At 41.8% G+C, this 16,465-nt stretch overlaps 1 protein-coding gene across 5 annotated transcripts in view; it reads right to left on the bottom strand.

Annotated features, from left to right (window-relative positions):
- LOC120109097 (MADS-box transcription factor 23-like) overlaps positions 1–15,831 on the bottom strand; it is a 32,324-nt gene extending 16,493 nt beyond the window's left edge. For 2 of the 5 annotated variants that reach the window (XR_005510127.1, XR_005510126.1), the window contains exons 1-2: positions 15,603–15,831; positions 15,204–15,402 (exon numbers count right to left, since the gene is read on the bottom strand). Coding sequence is in view for 3 of the 5 variants with exons in the window: in XM_039122842.1 (XP_038978770.1) it covers positions 15,204–15,385 (182 nt within the window). In the remaining 2 variants the exon portion in view is untranslated. Of the gene's footprint in view, positions 1–15,203; positions 15,403–15,602 lie in introns of those variants that run through there. The other 3 variants (XM_039122842.1, XM_039122840.1, XM_039122841.1) reach the window with 3 other exon arrangements.
- Between the last annotated feature and the right edge of the window lie 634 nt (positions 15,832–16,465).

Below are 16,465 nucleotides of genomic sequence, written 5' to 3'. Positions count from 1 at the left end.
CATGTGCGGCAGGTGCTGCAGGCCAGCTCGATCATTCTGGTGGGCGATTCGGCCACGATTGTCGGGCGAATTTAAGGGAGACCGAGGGGTGAGAGCACGGACCACCCCCTGATCCGAGACATAGGGATAATGATGAGGGATGGGGTGGCCTTTTAGACCAAACATGTATTCAGAGAAGCCAATGGGGTGGCCGACTGGGCAGCTGCCTATGCGGCTTACCACTTTGGATACACCCTCTGGTCAGGGGAAGAGGAGCTGCTACAGGCACTCTACGAGTTGGTGTTTTTTGACTTAATTGGATGTATTCGTACACGTGTTGTATGAAGAACCCGCTTAAGCCCAAAAAAAAAAAAAAAGGGTCCTATGAAAGTAATGGAAAGAAGTCCTTGGAATTTCTATTATCAAAAGAGGGCTAAAAATATCTTATCTTCTCTTTGCAAAGACCATTCTACTATTTGCAAATGCCAATAATGAAGAGGGAAGAAATGTTGAGTATTATGTATTGTATGTAGTGTATATATTGTATGCATGTAACCTTGATGGTAAGCTCACTTCATAGTTATTTCAACCATCATCTTTATATGATTCTCATCTTTTTTTGGTAATTCTAATACAATACCAATAGATAGAATGAGAGGTCTTCATAGCCCATGCTCTTAGCTTCATGCACCTCTAAAATAAGCTTTCCTCACATTTTTGGAAATGAGCTTCAAGACAAAGCCTCGTAATACTGCTTGAAGATTTTGACATTATCAAACTTTGCTGGCCGCAGACTCAATCTTGGGCTCTCTAATTCTTTGGAATTTTCAGTTCCACCATTCATCTCCGATGGTTCGCTATCTTGCTAAAGCTTTGGGACATCCAAGTCTTTATCTATAGATCCCTATGTTATGCTCAATACTGCACCCACCAGCTACTCGATAATTGGTCCAAACCACCCAAGCATAATATCAGCCTGCGGCCATCTAAAAGTCATCAGCCCATGTTGGCATGTGAACTAAAGTAACTTCTGCTGAATTATTCTTGGATCTCTATTGGAGCTGATCCATGCCTTGTTCCAAATATCTCCAAGGCACCTGGACCAGCCAACACCTAGAATAATTGCGCATTTGCTCTTTTCATGGTTTCCATGGTCTTCCATAGACAAGCTCTCATGTTTATGAATATCTGAATGAGCTGCTATAACATTGCATTTCAGTGACAGCAACTGCAGATTACATGTTTGATGATTTGCCTCAAATTAACTGCTACAGCCTACAATCATACATTTGCTTGACATTGTTAGAAGCTGCCACTGCAAGCCATTTGTTAGCAGTCACTCCAAGGGCAAAAGCCACCTAAGGTATCATGAATCAACAACCAACTTCTTTAGCTCCTTTGGGCACTCCTTCAAGTTCGTCTTCAGGAGTTCTAGGAGCCTCCTCACCTCCAGCTGTGAGATCTTCAACCAATTCCACCATCACTCTAGACATTCAATTAGATAGTTATGCCACCTAAAAGTTGTGGGCAGTATCTATTCAACTTCAACTATTTGCTCATCAGCTATGGGGCCATATTGATGGGACTACGCCTTGTCTGCCAGCTGGCTCGGACCCTAATCTTTTATTTACATGGACAATGGCTGATCGTCGTGTCATTGCTGCAATTTCTTAAAGTGTCACATATGCCATTAGGCTTCAAATTCTACATCTGATGGAAGGCCAGGATATTACAACCAAAGACTTGTGGGATTATCTTCGCTAATCAAGCTCGTACATACTTTATATTTCAAGAGCCCTCTACTGCTCATCAACAGGACTACTCTATATTGGAGTTCTACAATTACATGCAGGAATTGTGGCATCATCAACTTCACTCGGTTCAGCATCATTTATGCTCTACTTGGTCAATCTGCACTTGCTTTAATGAGCAACGCAAGGCTCTTGATCAGCAACATTTTTTTCAGATTCTTATGGGTCTCCGATTTGAGTTTGAGACCATCCATAGTCAATTGCTCTATTGTGCGCCACTTTCTACTTTGGATGCTGCTTTATCTGACTTGATAGCTGAGGGGACCCATCTTCGTATCCTACAATCTCAGATTGGCGAGCCTACTTCTATTTTGGCTGCCCATAGTATGCAGCCTACTAGCATTGGCTCTTGTCCCACTTTCCTTCCTTCTTCTGATGCTATGAAAAAGAGGAAGAAGTTGTGCCGTTACTGCAAACGCACTGGACACATCATTGAGGAGTGCAGTATTCGACCACCACGCTACAAACAAGCTCTAGGCGCTACTCCTAAAGAACCAGTTGTTGCCGCGCCTGCCATGGATTCTTCATTTGATGCAAGCTCTAGGTCTCCCATGACAGGTTCATTGACAACTTCATAGCACTGATGCTTTACCCTCCGGTCATGCATCTTCAGCCTTTTCTACAGATAGATCCTGTTTCACTTGGATCTTGGACTCTGATGCATCCTTTCCCCACATGCTTCTCTTCTTGTTTCCTGTTCGCCTCCTATGTAGCTTCATATTGTTACAGGTGATGGCACCCAATTACACCATCTCAACAGGGTGATCTTAAGACCATCCATTTTACTGTTCCTTCCATCCTCAATATTCCTCAATTATCTGTTAATTTACTATCTGTTTGTCAACTCACACTACAGCAAATCTGAGTTTTTCCGATGCTAGAGGAAAGCATCGGGAAAGTTTAGCTCAGCGCCAATCTTTGCCGACGCTTCCCCGTAGCGTCGGTAAAGCTTAAGAAACGACGAGGCTTAAAAGCGTCGTTAAAAGTTTAAGAAACGATGATGCTTAAAAACGTCGTTAAAAAACTAAACATAAACCCACCTGCTCGTTCAGCCCCCTCTCCCCATCCTCTCTCGGTCGATGTCCTAGCTGCCGACATCAAACTCTCACCTCCATCCCGAGCCCTGATCGGCGATCGAAGATTCCGCTTCCCCGTCGCCGTCGACCTCGCCCTCGTCTAAGGTAAGTCTCCTCCTCCTCCTCCTCTTTGTTTTCTTCTTGTTTTTAGTGCTCGCCTGGCTCGCTTTCCTCAGTCATCCACTCTCGGTCGATGCCCTAGCTACCCTTGTCCTCTCCAGCGCCGAGCAACGTCCGACGCTAAGTTCCTCTCCTCCTCCCTCCTCTCCAGCTCCGAGCGACCGCGCGTCCGCAACCTCCTCTTTGATGGAGGGTGGCTTTCGGCCCGGAAGCCTCCACACCACTCTATGTCCCGTGCTCCTTATGCGCACCTCGAAGATGAATGATTTGGGCCGATGCAGGTAACGCCGGAAGGTGTTCGGATATTCTAAGTGATGGTGGTAATCAAGGCAAGGGGCGGGTCTACTGGTTGCAGCTTGGCCCGACCCTTGGCTTGAAGAAAAACAACCGATGACGCAAGTAGAAAGCTCAAATTATGTAGAGGAACGCTTAACGGTTGATTTAATTCCCAAAGACAAGGTTACAACAATCTAGTGGAACTATGATTGGTCCTCACTAGCCCAAGTCTTAGAACATGCTCTGAGACCGAATAAACTAAGGCAAAAGCCTTCCCAAGCCCTTAGGCCGAAATACAAGGAAACTCACTATGACCAAAGATGTTCTCCCAAGCCCCCTCAACACATCTTTATAGGCTCTTCAAGAGGGGTCAAAACCATTCAAAGGGAGGTGGCTAATAGGTGGCATAGGCTAGCCAAGGGGTGGCCTAGCTTGGCCAAGGCTTGGCCTAGCTTGGCCAAGGCCTAGGCTGGCCAAGGCTGGCCAAGGCCATTGGCTGGCCTGCTGGGGCGCTGCAGGGCCTTGGCAGGCCTGCTGGGGCGTGGCCAGGCCTTGGGCAGGGCGCTGGGCGCGGCCAGGGCTCGGGCAGGGCGCTGGCAGGGGCGCTGGGGCGCTGGCACGGCTCGGGCAGGGCGCTGGCAGGGGCGCTGGGGCGCTGGCAGGGGCGCTGAGGCGCTGGCAGGGGCGCTGGGGCGCTGCAGGGCGCGGCAGGGCCGCGGCACGCCATTGGTCGGGCGGCCGCAGGGACGCTGGGGCGCGGCAGGGCCGCGGCACGCCATTGGTCGGGCGGCCGCAGGCGTCTGGCGCGCGGGGAGTCGCGCGCGGCACCAGGCGGGCCCTGGCGAGGTTCGCTGGGCCGAACCTCGCTCGGGCGGAGCGGGCGTGGGCGCGCGCGGGCGGGCGCGGGCGCGGGCGCGCGCGGGCGGGCGCGCGGCTGGCGAGGTTCGGCCGGCCGAACCTCGCCTGGGCTGGCTGGCTGGGCGCGGGCGGCCTGGCGGGCGTGCGGACGGCTGGCGGGTGGCCTGGCGGGCGTGCGGACGGCTGGCGGGCGCGCCCAGCACTGTAGCTGGCGAGGTTCGGCGCCCAGAACCTCGCCTGGCACACTGTAGCTGGCGAGGTTCTTTGGCCTGAACCTCGCCCAGAACACTGTAGCTGGCAAGGTTCTTTGGCCTGAACCTCGCCAAATCAATGCAATAACTCCGGCTTTGGCCGCGGCAAGCGCGCGGTGGGCTCGGCCGAGGTTGGGCATGCTCGGCCAAGGCTTGGACATGTGCGCGGCGTGCTCGGCCAAGGTTGGGCATGCTTGGCCGGGGTTTGTCATGTATGGTATGGGTCGGCCATGGGTGTGCTTTGGCCGAATGAAAGCTTTGACCAAGGCTCTCCAAGTAATGTAGTTGGCCTTCGTTGGCTTCTTTGTGGCTCGATGCCTTCCTTGGTTGGCGGCGTTTGCGGGGGTCCTCAACACTCTTCTCCTCCCTCCTCTGCGGCGCCGACCGGAAGAGCCCTAGAGGTATTATGTTCTTCCCCTTTTTCGATTCCCATCTTCTCTCCTTCCTCTTCCCTTTTTTTGTCCGCGGTGATCCCTTGACTTCGTTCGGTTTGATCAGATTCACTACATTATATGCTGCTGCTAAGATACTATTCATGCATTACTCAAATTATTAGGTGCTTGTGTGTCTTGCGAGCAAAAATCATGCGTTTATTGCTCCAGAAAATGCAAAAGGGAAGGAGATAATAAAGATCATTGAAATGTTCTTGTAAAGTTAGTTTTCCTGTAGTGTCACTAATCATGGTTGCCTTGTCTCCTTTGATGCATCCTCTTGCTTTGTGATGGATCAACAAATCGGTCGTCTGATTGGTGTTGGCCATCGCCATAATGGAGTGTATCTGATGGACCACCCACATGTGCCCAATTCTCCTGCCTCTACCTTGGTAGATGTTTCCACTTCTACTTTCGAGATCTATCATTGTCGTCTTGACCATCTTTAGGGTTCCCATCTTACCACATTAATTCATAGTGGTGTCATAGGCTCTATATCTAAGGTTGTGTTCTTGGAAAGCATGTGAGACTTCCATTTCACTCTAGTAATTCTATAGCTATTTCACTTTTTGGTTTAGTTCACCCAGTTGTCTAGAGTTATTCCCCTTCTATTTCTAAAGATGGAAACTGCTATTATGTCATATTAATTGTTGATTATTCTCGCATTACATGGGTTTATTTTATGCAGTCTCACTCTCAACTATGCCAAATTTATAAAAAGTTTGCTACAAGAATTCAAACTCAATATCCATTATGGCCATTTGGTGTGCTGGGTAGATGTCTTTTATTTTCTTTTTTTGGTGTGCTGGGCAGCTATCTTCTTATCCTTCATGTCACTCGCTGCCTATTTATTCTATTTGTCACTCTCTGCTTGCTTATCCTTCGTGATCCTGTCTGTCTGGCTATGTTGGGAGGATATATGTCACCCTCCTGACCGAGTCGATCGAGTAGCATAGTGGCCTCGTCTAAACATCTCTCGATTATATCTCTAAGAGGCTGTCTTGAACAAAGAGTCATATGGTGACCGACTCCTCTATGGTTGTGGCTAATCGGCTGAAGGATGCATAAAATATTGCTCTCTTCCCATTGTCCTGCATCAACCCTAGCCTCGCTGGCTATGAAGCTGGCTGGTTGCGGAGGCAATCCTCGCTTATCAAGTTCTGACTCCTGCTACTGGCCCACAAGCTATTCGATCATAGGATCATCCACATCATCAACAAAAGCACTATAGATTCAATTTCTATACTTTAGCTCCACTTTCTCTTGAATGCACTTCAGTGTCAACCTCAGATTATAGAAATATATACAAGATTACTGAAACACTTCTATGTCAAACGGTTTCTCTGCTTGTTATGGATAAGGGCAAAGGTTAACTAGTTGCGCTCACAGTCACTCGAGGAGACCGTTTGGAAAAATATTTGAATAGCGAACTGCTTGAGATTTTTTGCGGACAAACCAAAATGGATCCATCGTTCGACTGTAAAAATATTGAAAAAAAAATTGTATATAAGATATTGTTATATTAGTAACCATCTATGGCCAGGTAAAAATCCTCCCGATGTGTAATATATCTAGATTCATACTTTTCTTACATACGGCAGCTGTCGAAACTCCAAAGCTATCAGTGCTCCCTCTCAATATTTTGATCTATAAAAAAGAATTGTATTGTAATATGTTAATAATTAAAAATACTAGTTAACTTATACATGTCACTTAAATTAACTTACCTCTTTTAGACATAGGGCGGCGACTTTTGGATCATGCTCCATCTTATAAATCGCATTATGCAGAGCGGCCAGAAGTTCATCATCCATTTCGATTCCAGCTATGGCATACTAAAACTGAGGGTTCAAATAGTATGTTGCACATAGAGTTCGTTATTGTCTAGTAAAATTGTACAAGTACAGGAGCAGTCTAATTTTCAATGTTCCTACTTACTCGTTACATGCAAGTCCCTATCCATTTAATAGACCCATCGCCGCTCAATGATGTCGATGTACTCGTAAGCATACGTCGGATCTGCCTCCATGATATGAATTTTTGCTCTCACTATCGCCCATCTGGGGGTATCTCTCGTTGTCTAGAATCCGAAGCACTTCATACAATAGTCTGATAGCCTTCACTATTGCAGTACTTGTTGCCAGAATGTCTGCCTCATCACCAAGTCCTTAATAATGCTCTGGCATATCTACTTTTCTACCACTCGGAATTAAACAAACATTTGACGTAAGACCGCTTTCTTCTCAAGAAAGCTATCAAGTGCAACGTAGTTGGTAGCAAATCATATGACTCTTGGTCTCAAGATCTCTCACCCTGCATACCTCCTCATTAGTTAAAGAACCCACGTATGGTTAGAAATATATCTGGTGATACTTTGAGCTGTCTCCACTATCTGCTGCACCCTATGAATCTTCACAATATTCGTGAACATGATGTCGATACAATGTGTAGTACATGGCGTCCAGAAAATATGTGACTGTCACTCCATCAAGATCTTTCCGGCGACGTTATATTATGGCTTATTATCAGTGATGACCTGCACGACATTCTTCTCTCCTACCTGATCAATCACCTCTTCTATCAGTTTAAGGATGTACGTAGCGTCGTGCACCTGATCAGAAGTATGAACTGACTTGTAGAAGAAAGTCTTTGTATCACAATATGTCGGAAAGTTAATAATACTCCATTTGGTAGGACCGGTCCAACCATCACACATAATTGTCAGTCCATATGTGGGTCACTTACTCTTGTGTGAGGCAACCCATATCTCTAGCTCCTCTTTATTATTGTCAAAAAGCTCACCGTAGATGTTCTTCGGGCCTGGAGGATCTACATCGGGACTGACAGCCTATATGGAGGAAATAGCAGATCTATAGTACATATTGTTTGTCACATTCGCTAGGATGTGGCTGAAGTAGAATCATGATCAAATAGCTCGCCACATATCTTTCTTGTTATCCTTCTTCAGCATTGTGTCAATCCTTCACTGCTTTGAATCTCTACGGGCGAAGGCATATGGATCTAAATTATGGATTAATACTCCTGATGGAATCTCTCTGGATGATTTGTTTTTGCTACCAAAAGCTTCCAACATAGATGCAATATGCCATCGCCTCTGCTGACAGCCTCTTTAACTGAGGAGGCCCTTTTGAACTCTAGATTTGCCCTGCTGATCGTAGAACCAGAGCCTGACTAGTAGTATGAGGGGCCTAATAAAGCCCTTTGCCTGGCTATCTCATCCTGCTGTCACTGTCATCCAGGATCGCTTGCATGACAGCTTAGATCTATGCCTTCTCGTCATCTAGAGCGGATGTCTTCTCTAACTTCCTAGAGTAATAGAAAAGTGGCTCTGCCGCTCGGAGTCCATCTCTGCCTTCTTCTTAGAAACTCTCTCCTTCGCTGCTCTGAAATCGGCAAAGTGCTTCTTCATCTGCTACCAAACCTTCTGACGGCATTTCCGGCACATAAATACGTCGAGGTAACCACCAGCTAAGTGCTGCTTCAACCTGATTATTCCTCCTTTAAACTCTATGTTGCACCAGTTGCACTTTCAATGATGCCGACCTAAGAGCATTTGCCCATGATTCCAACCAATATCATGCTCTGGCTCCTTTTTTCTTAATGGTTCCATTTCTGTGAGTTTATCATGTATGTTAGTTTTTCAATTATTTAACAATACCAAAATTTTGTTACGATAAAGATAATTTTTTTACCTCAGAAAATACATGTAGTTTATCTAATACATAATATGAATATTTCATATTTTTTATTTATATATTTATAACAATGTTTAAATTTAAAATATATTTAAATATCATAAATTCAGAAAAATATGTTTTCTACTTCATAAATTACTTCCAATGTACTACTAATTTTTCATAAGTTTTGGTATAATTATATATTTTTAATTATTTTTTAAATTTAAAAATAATTTTAAATGTAAATATTTTAAAAAAATAATTTCAGCTCAGATCCACGTAGAATCCAATAATAGATGCTACATATATTTTTCTAGGCATGTAGGCATGCTTTTTTTTTTTTTGGTGTAATGGCGTCTCACTACATAAGGCCGTGAGCACGCCCTGAATAGTCACACTGTAAAATACACTCTAGTGCCAAATAGGCATACATTAAAGGCTACTTATTTCTTAAATTTTTTTCAAATTTAGGCCTCGGCCACTATGCGCGAGATCGCATCAACTTAAATAAATAGACACAAAATATAGCCGAAGAGTAGCTTACATGCTCCTAAATATACTTCTGATTTTTTATTTTTTTATTTTTTATGTTTTAATCCAAAAGTATATTTTAAATTTTTAAAAATTATATATAATCCAAAAATTAAAAATTTTTATGTCATCGTGTAGATCATCTATAGATCTACAATATTTAATAAAATCAATGCCAAATCAAAAATTTTGGCAAGATTTTTTCTTATTTTATAATTTTTGAGCTATTTTTTCAAACAAAAAAATAGAGAAAATGAGATAGGGAAGAAGAAGCACATCTTATTTGGGCTTGAATCTTTCTTCAATCGTACTAAATCAGTGTGATTTCATAGATTGGTAAAAAAAAGGGAGTCGTTTAGAACGAACTTTCAAAATAAACTATTGGAAAGGCCGAAACAATTATTTTTAACAAAAAAAAGAGAGGGGCAGGGCCCAGTTCCGAACCGGATTGACTCGGTGCGAAGCGGATGGTTCGCACCAAGTTCGAACGGAACTGGCTGGTTCCAATCAGTTCCGACCGATTCAGATCAGTTCCGGCCAATTCAGTCCGGTTTGAGTCTTTTTCGGTCGAGTCAAGACATGTTCCGGCCAGTTCGGGGCCAAAACCGATTTCTGTAGACGAACCGACTCAGTTTCTCACCGGGTTGGCTCGGTACAGGCCGAACTAAATAGTTCGATCTAGTTTGGCCTACATTGATCATGATCCTACCACATTTGTCAATTCTTCTTACGTGGTCAGACTTTTTTTACTGCTTTGTGTCGATAATATGATTATTACCGTGGATGACCTAAAGCATATTGCATTTGTTATGCAGTATCTTAGTCAGCAACTTGCAATGACCACTTTGGGATTTCTTGGACCTTGAGGTTGCATATAGCTCTAAGAGCTACCTCTTATTCCAATAGAAATACAATGCCGACCTTCTTTCTAGAGCTGGTCGATTGCCACACTGCTAATACTCCATTGGTGCTCCATCATAACTTAAAGCCTAGAGTTGGTGCACCTCTTTCTAATCGTACTCTCTATCAATATCTTATAGGTAGTCTCATTTATCTCATTATTTCCAGGCTAGATATATATTGTTCATGCTGTGCATGTTTTGAGCCAATTTGTTTCAGCCTCCACAACAATTCTCTATTTCCATCTCTTACACCTGTTGTGTTTTCTTCAATGTACCATTTCACAAGCTTTGCTTTTATCCAATTCTTCCTAGCCTCAGCTTTATAATTTTTCCAATGCTCCTTGGGCAAGTGATCCATGCAATTTTTCAAGGCTGCTTTTTCCAATGTATTTTTTCTTGGCACTTCAGTAAATGATCATCTACTAAAGCTGTACTCTGCGCTATGGCTACTCCTACTGCTGAGATCATTTGGCTTCATTAGCTTCTTGCAAATATGAGTGCTATCCTTTCTGAGGCGACTCCTCTCTACTATGGTAATACCAGTGCCATTCAAATTGCTACCAACCCCACCAACCATGAGCTCACCAAGCAAATTGGTGTTGATGCCTTCTTTACCCATTATCATCATCTTGCAGGGACACTCTCTCTTCATTATCTTCCGAGGCTCAGCCTGCTGATTTACTTACTAATTAAGCCTCAGACGAAAGCTCGAACATCTTATCTTCTTTCCAAACTCATGGTCTACAACCCACCATGAGTTTGAGAGGGGTGTAATTAGAGTATTAGGTATTGTATATAGGGTATACATTACATGCATGTAACCTTGGTGGTAAGTTCACCTCATGTTTTTGTACCACCATGTATATATGATTCTCTCCTAATACAATACTAAAAGTTATAATGAGAGTTCTTCACAACCCATTCTCTTGGCTTAATCCTAACGAGAAACATATTGAACTTGTTATAGAGATATGAGAAGGCTTTGGGGCAAATGATCAACTTGGATAAGTCAGCCATCACATTCATCATGAAGATACCACGAGATGTAAAGGAAGAAATTAGCAATTTAATAGGAGTGAAATTATTTAGGGCTTCCAACTATGATGGGGAAATCAAAGAGAAAATTATTTATTGAAGATGATCACACAAGCACTTCCAACATATGTAGTGAGTTGTTTTCTTGTTCCCAAACAAGCATGCAAGGAGTTAAATTTATTACTAGCAAAGTTTTGGTAGGGGCAAAAGAAAAGTGAGAAGGTTCATTGGATAAACTAGAATGATAAACTGGAATAATTTTGTTTAGTAAAAGAGAAAGGAGATGTGGCTTCAGAGAATTACAAGCTCTCAATAGAGCACTACTAGCAAAAAAAGAATGGAGATTTCTACGGCGGTTGAACTCTATGTTGTTTCAAATATAGAAAACCGTTGCCTGAAGCAGGTGTATGCTCACAAATTGAACATGAGAATAGGGTAAAAATTTGGAAGTATAAATGGCTATCGGTGAAAACAGCCTTCCAAGGGGCCTGTTAGCATCTTGAGCCCTAAAGCTACAGTCGGTATTTTGATGGGCAAGGATAGAGGGTGCTATAACGAGACAGTTATTAATCAGGTATTCTTTGCACAGAACATTCTTAAAATCCTAATTAGTGATAGATTAACAGATCATAGATCGATATGACATGATACAAAAAATAGAATTTTCACTGTTAAGAGTGCTTTTCACTTGATACTGGAGCAAGAAGATTTAAAGAAGGCAAGTAGTTTTAATTTTCATAGTTCTGGTAGAGAATAGTAATTTTTGGAAGCTACATAATCCAGAAAAATCAATTTTTTTATGTGATATGCTCGCAAAATTAAATATCCTTCCAATAAAAGCAAATTTGAGTAAAAGGAAAATCAAGTTGAAGGATGAATTATGTGAACTATATTACGAACAGAATGATACATGAGTGGAATTTTTTGATATTATTAGTTTGCACTACAAGTTTGGAGTCTTGCATCTCTCCAGATGAGAACCAAGGGAAGCAAAGCTGAAAGCATTTGGGTTAGGTATAAGAGCTTTAACAAATTGGAAATGGAAATGGAAGGATTAACTACATTTGCTATTATTGCTTGGGTAATTTGGAAAAGCATAAATGACTTCATTTTTGGAGGATAAAAGCTCAAGCCATGGAAAATAGTTAATAAAGCTTGTTGGCTATTATAAGAATTCCAAAGTAGTCAAGAGATTAATACTAGTATAAAAGTTCAAATACAAGAAAGATGGTCTACCCTGCCAAAAGGTGTATATAAATCAATGCTGATGGTGTATTTTTTGCAGATGGAAAAGCTGATACTGGATGTGTAGTTTGAGATAGCAAAGGGGAGCTTATTGGAGCTAGGACAATAGCAGAATGTATCAAAGCATTTACAACCAGGGAATGTTCTATATGGGCCGGGTCGCATTGGGACTTCACGATGTCATATTAGAAGGAGACTTAATCAGCATCATGAATTCATAATGCAGTGGACACTATATGATTCCTTACTTGCATCCTTCATTCTTGAGGATGCAAAAGCTTTAAGGATTTTTTTTTTCAAAATGCATATTTTGTCATGTTAGAAGATAAAGCATTTGAACAGCGCATAAACCAACAAAGCATCTTCATTCTTGAATTGAAGATTCACCAGATTTTATTACTGATACATGGAAGCAAGTAACAAACTACCCTTCTTGATTAGAATGATTATCCTTTCTATCAAAAAAAATATGCAAAACCCATAGAATATGAAAAACAAAGAGAATCTAGTTATTATCATGTCCACTAACTCTTCTAGACATATCTCAACAATATATGTTGTATCATTATTCATGATCATGTAGGAAGAATGCTTGTGTCACATTCCAAACAGCTCTTCACCTGCTCAATCCCATTGGTTAAACTTTGAGAATAGGAAAGCTATAAATATATCGATAATGTCTTACATACTTAGGATGTTTAAATTGAAGCAAATTCAGCAATCATCTTTTCTAGATCACGGATGGAGGTTTTTCATCTTGTAGTTTGAACTAAATATAGACTTTCACATTTGCAAAGAAAGTAACTAAACCACTGATTGCTTAGTTAACTATATATGCTACCAAAGTTGCTCAAATGGTAATTTTTTTATTACACTTTTCCTATACCAAGTTGAATATGGCTTGGGTTTATTCTCCTTCTCTTGTCTTTTGAAGGTAGTTTTAGATTGTATTTTCCTTTCAACAATCAAAAGGAGAGACAGAAAAGTATATATCAAGAGGAAGTTCCAAGGTTCACGCAATATGTAGGCGATTTTTTTCCATCAAGAGCATGCATCTGAATGATGCTACAAGACGAAATAAATTAGTTTAACTCTTCAGTCATAATGAAGGCAACCTTTCAGACCCAAAAAATAATGATGGTAACCTATACCTTACAAACTAACAAATTTCTCCAATTAGAATCTAATAATTAACCTTAAAATGATACTGTTTCCTCTCAATTGATCCTAACGACACTTTTTCGTTTGTTTTATCTTGAAACTCTAAACAGCTACTTATAGACTGCTTTGTGAAGTTATAATGTATGACTACCTAGTTTTATGTAATGTTACATCAACATCACATACAGAAAATTGTGTAGGCAGTACTTCTCGAAGGAGGTTTTATTGCGCACTTTCATATATTCTGAATGTTATCGGATCTGATAGTGAGATGGATGCAAGGGAAGTATGATGCATTAGACTATACATTAGACTATTTAATCTTCCAATATGGTTCCCGCTACACATCCCACTTTAAAGTAAGCTAGATCAGGACTGGACTCAAGCCATTAACTTGTTCCCAAGTTTCATATACTGATGGCATAACTTGTAGCGGTTATTGCATCAAATGATCAAATAGTCCAAGGCACGTCAGACCTGCCCCACTCCCACGTTCAGTACCATCATTGGTTGTCTCTCTTCCTTGGACAAAACCATATCTGTATAAATAGGATGCATTCACAAAAACAATGATAATCCAGCTACGGCTTAGCAATTGCGGTGCATGCCTTTGGAGGATAGCCATATATATATCCAAGCTTCTAACCCTCAGCATCCCTTCCACTTCTGAATCTAAAAGTTCAGTTTTATTAAAATAACATTTCACACACTTCAAAAAATACATGCGTCCTCATGTTCGTTGCCTACAGTAATAATGTGAGAAGTAAAATATTTAATTCTAGTAGTTTTACCCTGGACTTCGTCCTTGTTATTCTCGATATATGTTCAGCGCTACCCTAACTTCACAAATGCGCACGTGAATGGATGATTATTTATCTTCCTTAACAGTGCCCCTTCGTCACATCCAACAGTGTTCTGAAGCAGAAGATGGTATGATCAGTGGCTTTGGTTAAAGATGAACGTGCATGGAGCATTTATCATTTGATAATTTTTGGATTGATTGGGGAAAATCAGAAACTTGGAAAGATGAGAAGTGTCAGATGCATGAGAAACTGCCACATTCTTATATTGTTTTTTTTTTCCCTATCCCACTTCAGTGTTCTTACAGACTCGAAAAAACCTTCAGGCACCTAACAGGCTTACAACTGACATTCCTTGGATCAACTTGCAATTTTTTTTGATTTAGTACTCTAGGAAGCAATATCATGCCTTATAACATGTAAGTATAGAAGACAAGAAAATAAATCCACCAAATACACTCTTGAATATCCGAGAAATGAAGTAGAATGGAGTGGGGAGCGAGAGAGAGAGAGGGAGAGAGTTTGTCTAATGAAAATCTATGCGGAGAGAACAGAAATTGGAAGAGAGATATACGACATGAGCATATAAAAGCACATGACAATGTTACATAAAAAAAAACATATGACAATAGTTCTTGCTAACATTAAAACTAAGAATAAGAAAGCTATAAAAGAGAAGTGATATTTTCTCGAAAAAATAAAATGAAATAAATAAAATAAGAGAGAAGTGGTGGGGGAGATACACCATTCCTCTTTTCTCTAGTTCTTTCTCTAAAACATATCAGCTAAACCATCTATGCAACAAAGATAATCAAAACTATGCAGCCGACCACCTTTTCTAACATGATCGATAAGTCCCATCCATATCTATCATTTCAATGTAAAAATACTCTTCCATAGGTTAGACTTACTCCCAGTCCATCCATGCAATAACCTCAACAAGACCTTACGAAAGACTGATCGAATTGAAACCATATCTATCATGTAGGATGACATAGAGAGTTTGTAGAAGAGGAAGCAAGCACGAACCTGGTGCTGGCAAAATCGTAAAGCCTGCCGGTGCTGGAGAAGACCATGAGGCCGACCTCGGCATCGCAAAGGATGGCGAGCTCCTTGGCCTTCTTCAATAGCCCGTTCCTCCGCTTCGAGAACGTCACCTGGCGGCTGGTGGAGTTGTCAATCCTCCGGATCACAATCTTTCCCCTCCCCATATTTCTTCTCCTCCCTCCTTCACTCAAACCACCAAAAACTCAGTATCAGATGTATCAGATCTGGCTATGGAAAACTAACAACAAGGAATCAGAAGGATAGGGGTAGAGAGAGAGAGAGAGAGAGAGAGAGAGAGAGAGAGAGAGAGAGACAACGAGGTGGGAGAGAAAAGGAAAGGAAGAGAAGGTCAGAGAGAAGATCTGGTGGAGAGATTGTAACCTTAATTTCCGGGAAGACAACTGGAGTTTGAGCCTCTTTCTGTATTTGGCTTTGGCCTAAGTGGTGGGTGGTGGTGCCTTTCCTATCAAGTCTACTATTTTATAGACAAAAATAGAAAGGAAAGGAAAAGGGTGGTGGCCAATAGGCGGGCTTGGTTCCCTCTCTCCCTGGCCCTGCTTTCCTTCCCTTTGACGGAGGGACGAGGCGATTGTTTGGGATGGCGAAAGGAATCCATATATGTTCACCAAAAAAACAAAAAAAATCCATATGAAACCCAACTATTCTGAGCCCCCGCTCTGCACTCGCTTCCTTCTTTATACACTTGTTTATCATGCTTATTTTTGTTTATGTTTTCTTCGTGGTCCGCAGAACGACGGAGCTCGTTTCGCTCGTCGACTGCTTTTAGATTTATTGAGACTTTTGAGACCCGCCGCCTGCCGTATAGATCGCCGACGCGTGGTTGGACGAGTACGTGCGTCCTACGGTCCCAACTGGCCCGTGGTTTGGCGATTCCGCTTTTGGTTTACGGTATTCAGCGTTACCCATTTCTTTGAAATGGCCAATTTGTCCCTCAGGAAGGCTGAGTGTTGGAATAATTGGAGACAGCATGGTTGGCCACTCATCATTAGTACAAAAGATCATATTTAGATAGTTGATCACTAAAATTAACTATCTGAAAAAAATTATTAAGACAATAAAGAGTTATTGATATAGATAACCACCACCAAAAAAAATTACATGGACAACTAACTACCCACGTATAGATAAGAATTTCATAGCTCTCGTATGTACCATAATGAGCATCAAGAGAATTTTGTATGTCTGAAGTTCTCTAACATGAGATCTTATCGCACCTTGGAGGT

This window comes from Phoenix dactylifera, unplaced genomic scaffold, assembly GCF_009389715.1.
Source record: "Phoenix dactylifera cultivar Barhee BC4 unplaced genomic scaffold, palm_55x_up_171113_PBpolish2nd_filt_p 001800F, whole genome shotgun sequence".
Lineage (NCBI taxonomy): Eukaryota > Viridiplantae > Streptophyta > Magnoliopsida > Arecales > Arecaceae > Phoenix > Phoenix dactylifera.
This window is presented reverse-complemented; position numbering and strand designations above follow the sequence as displayed.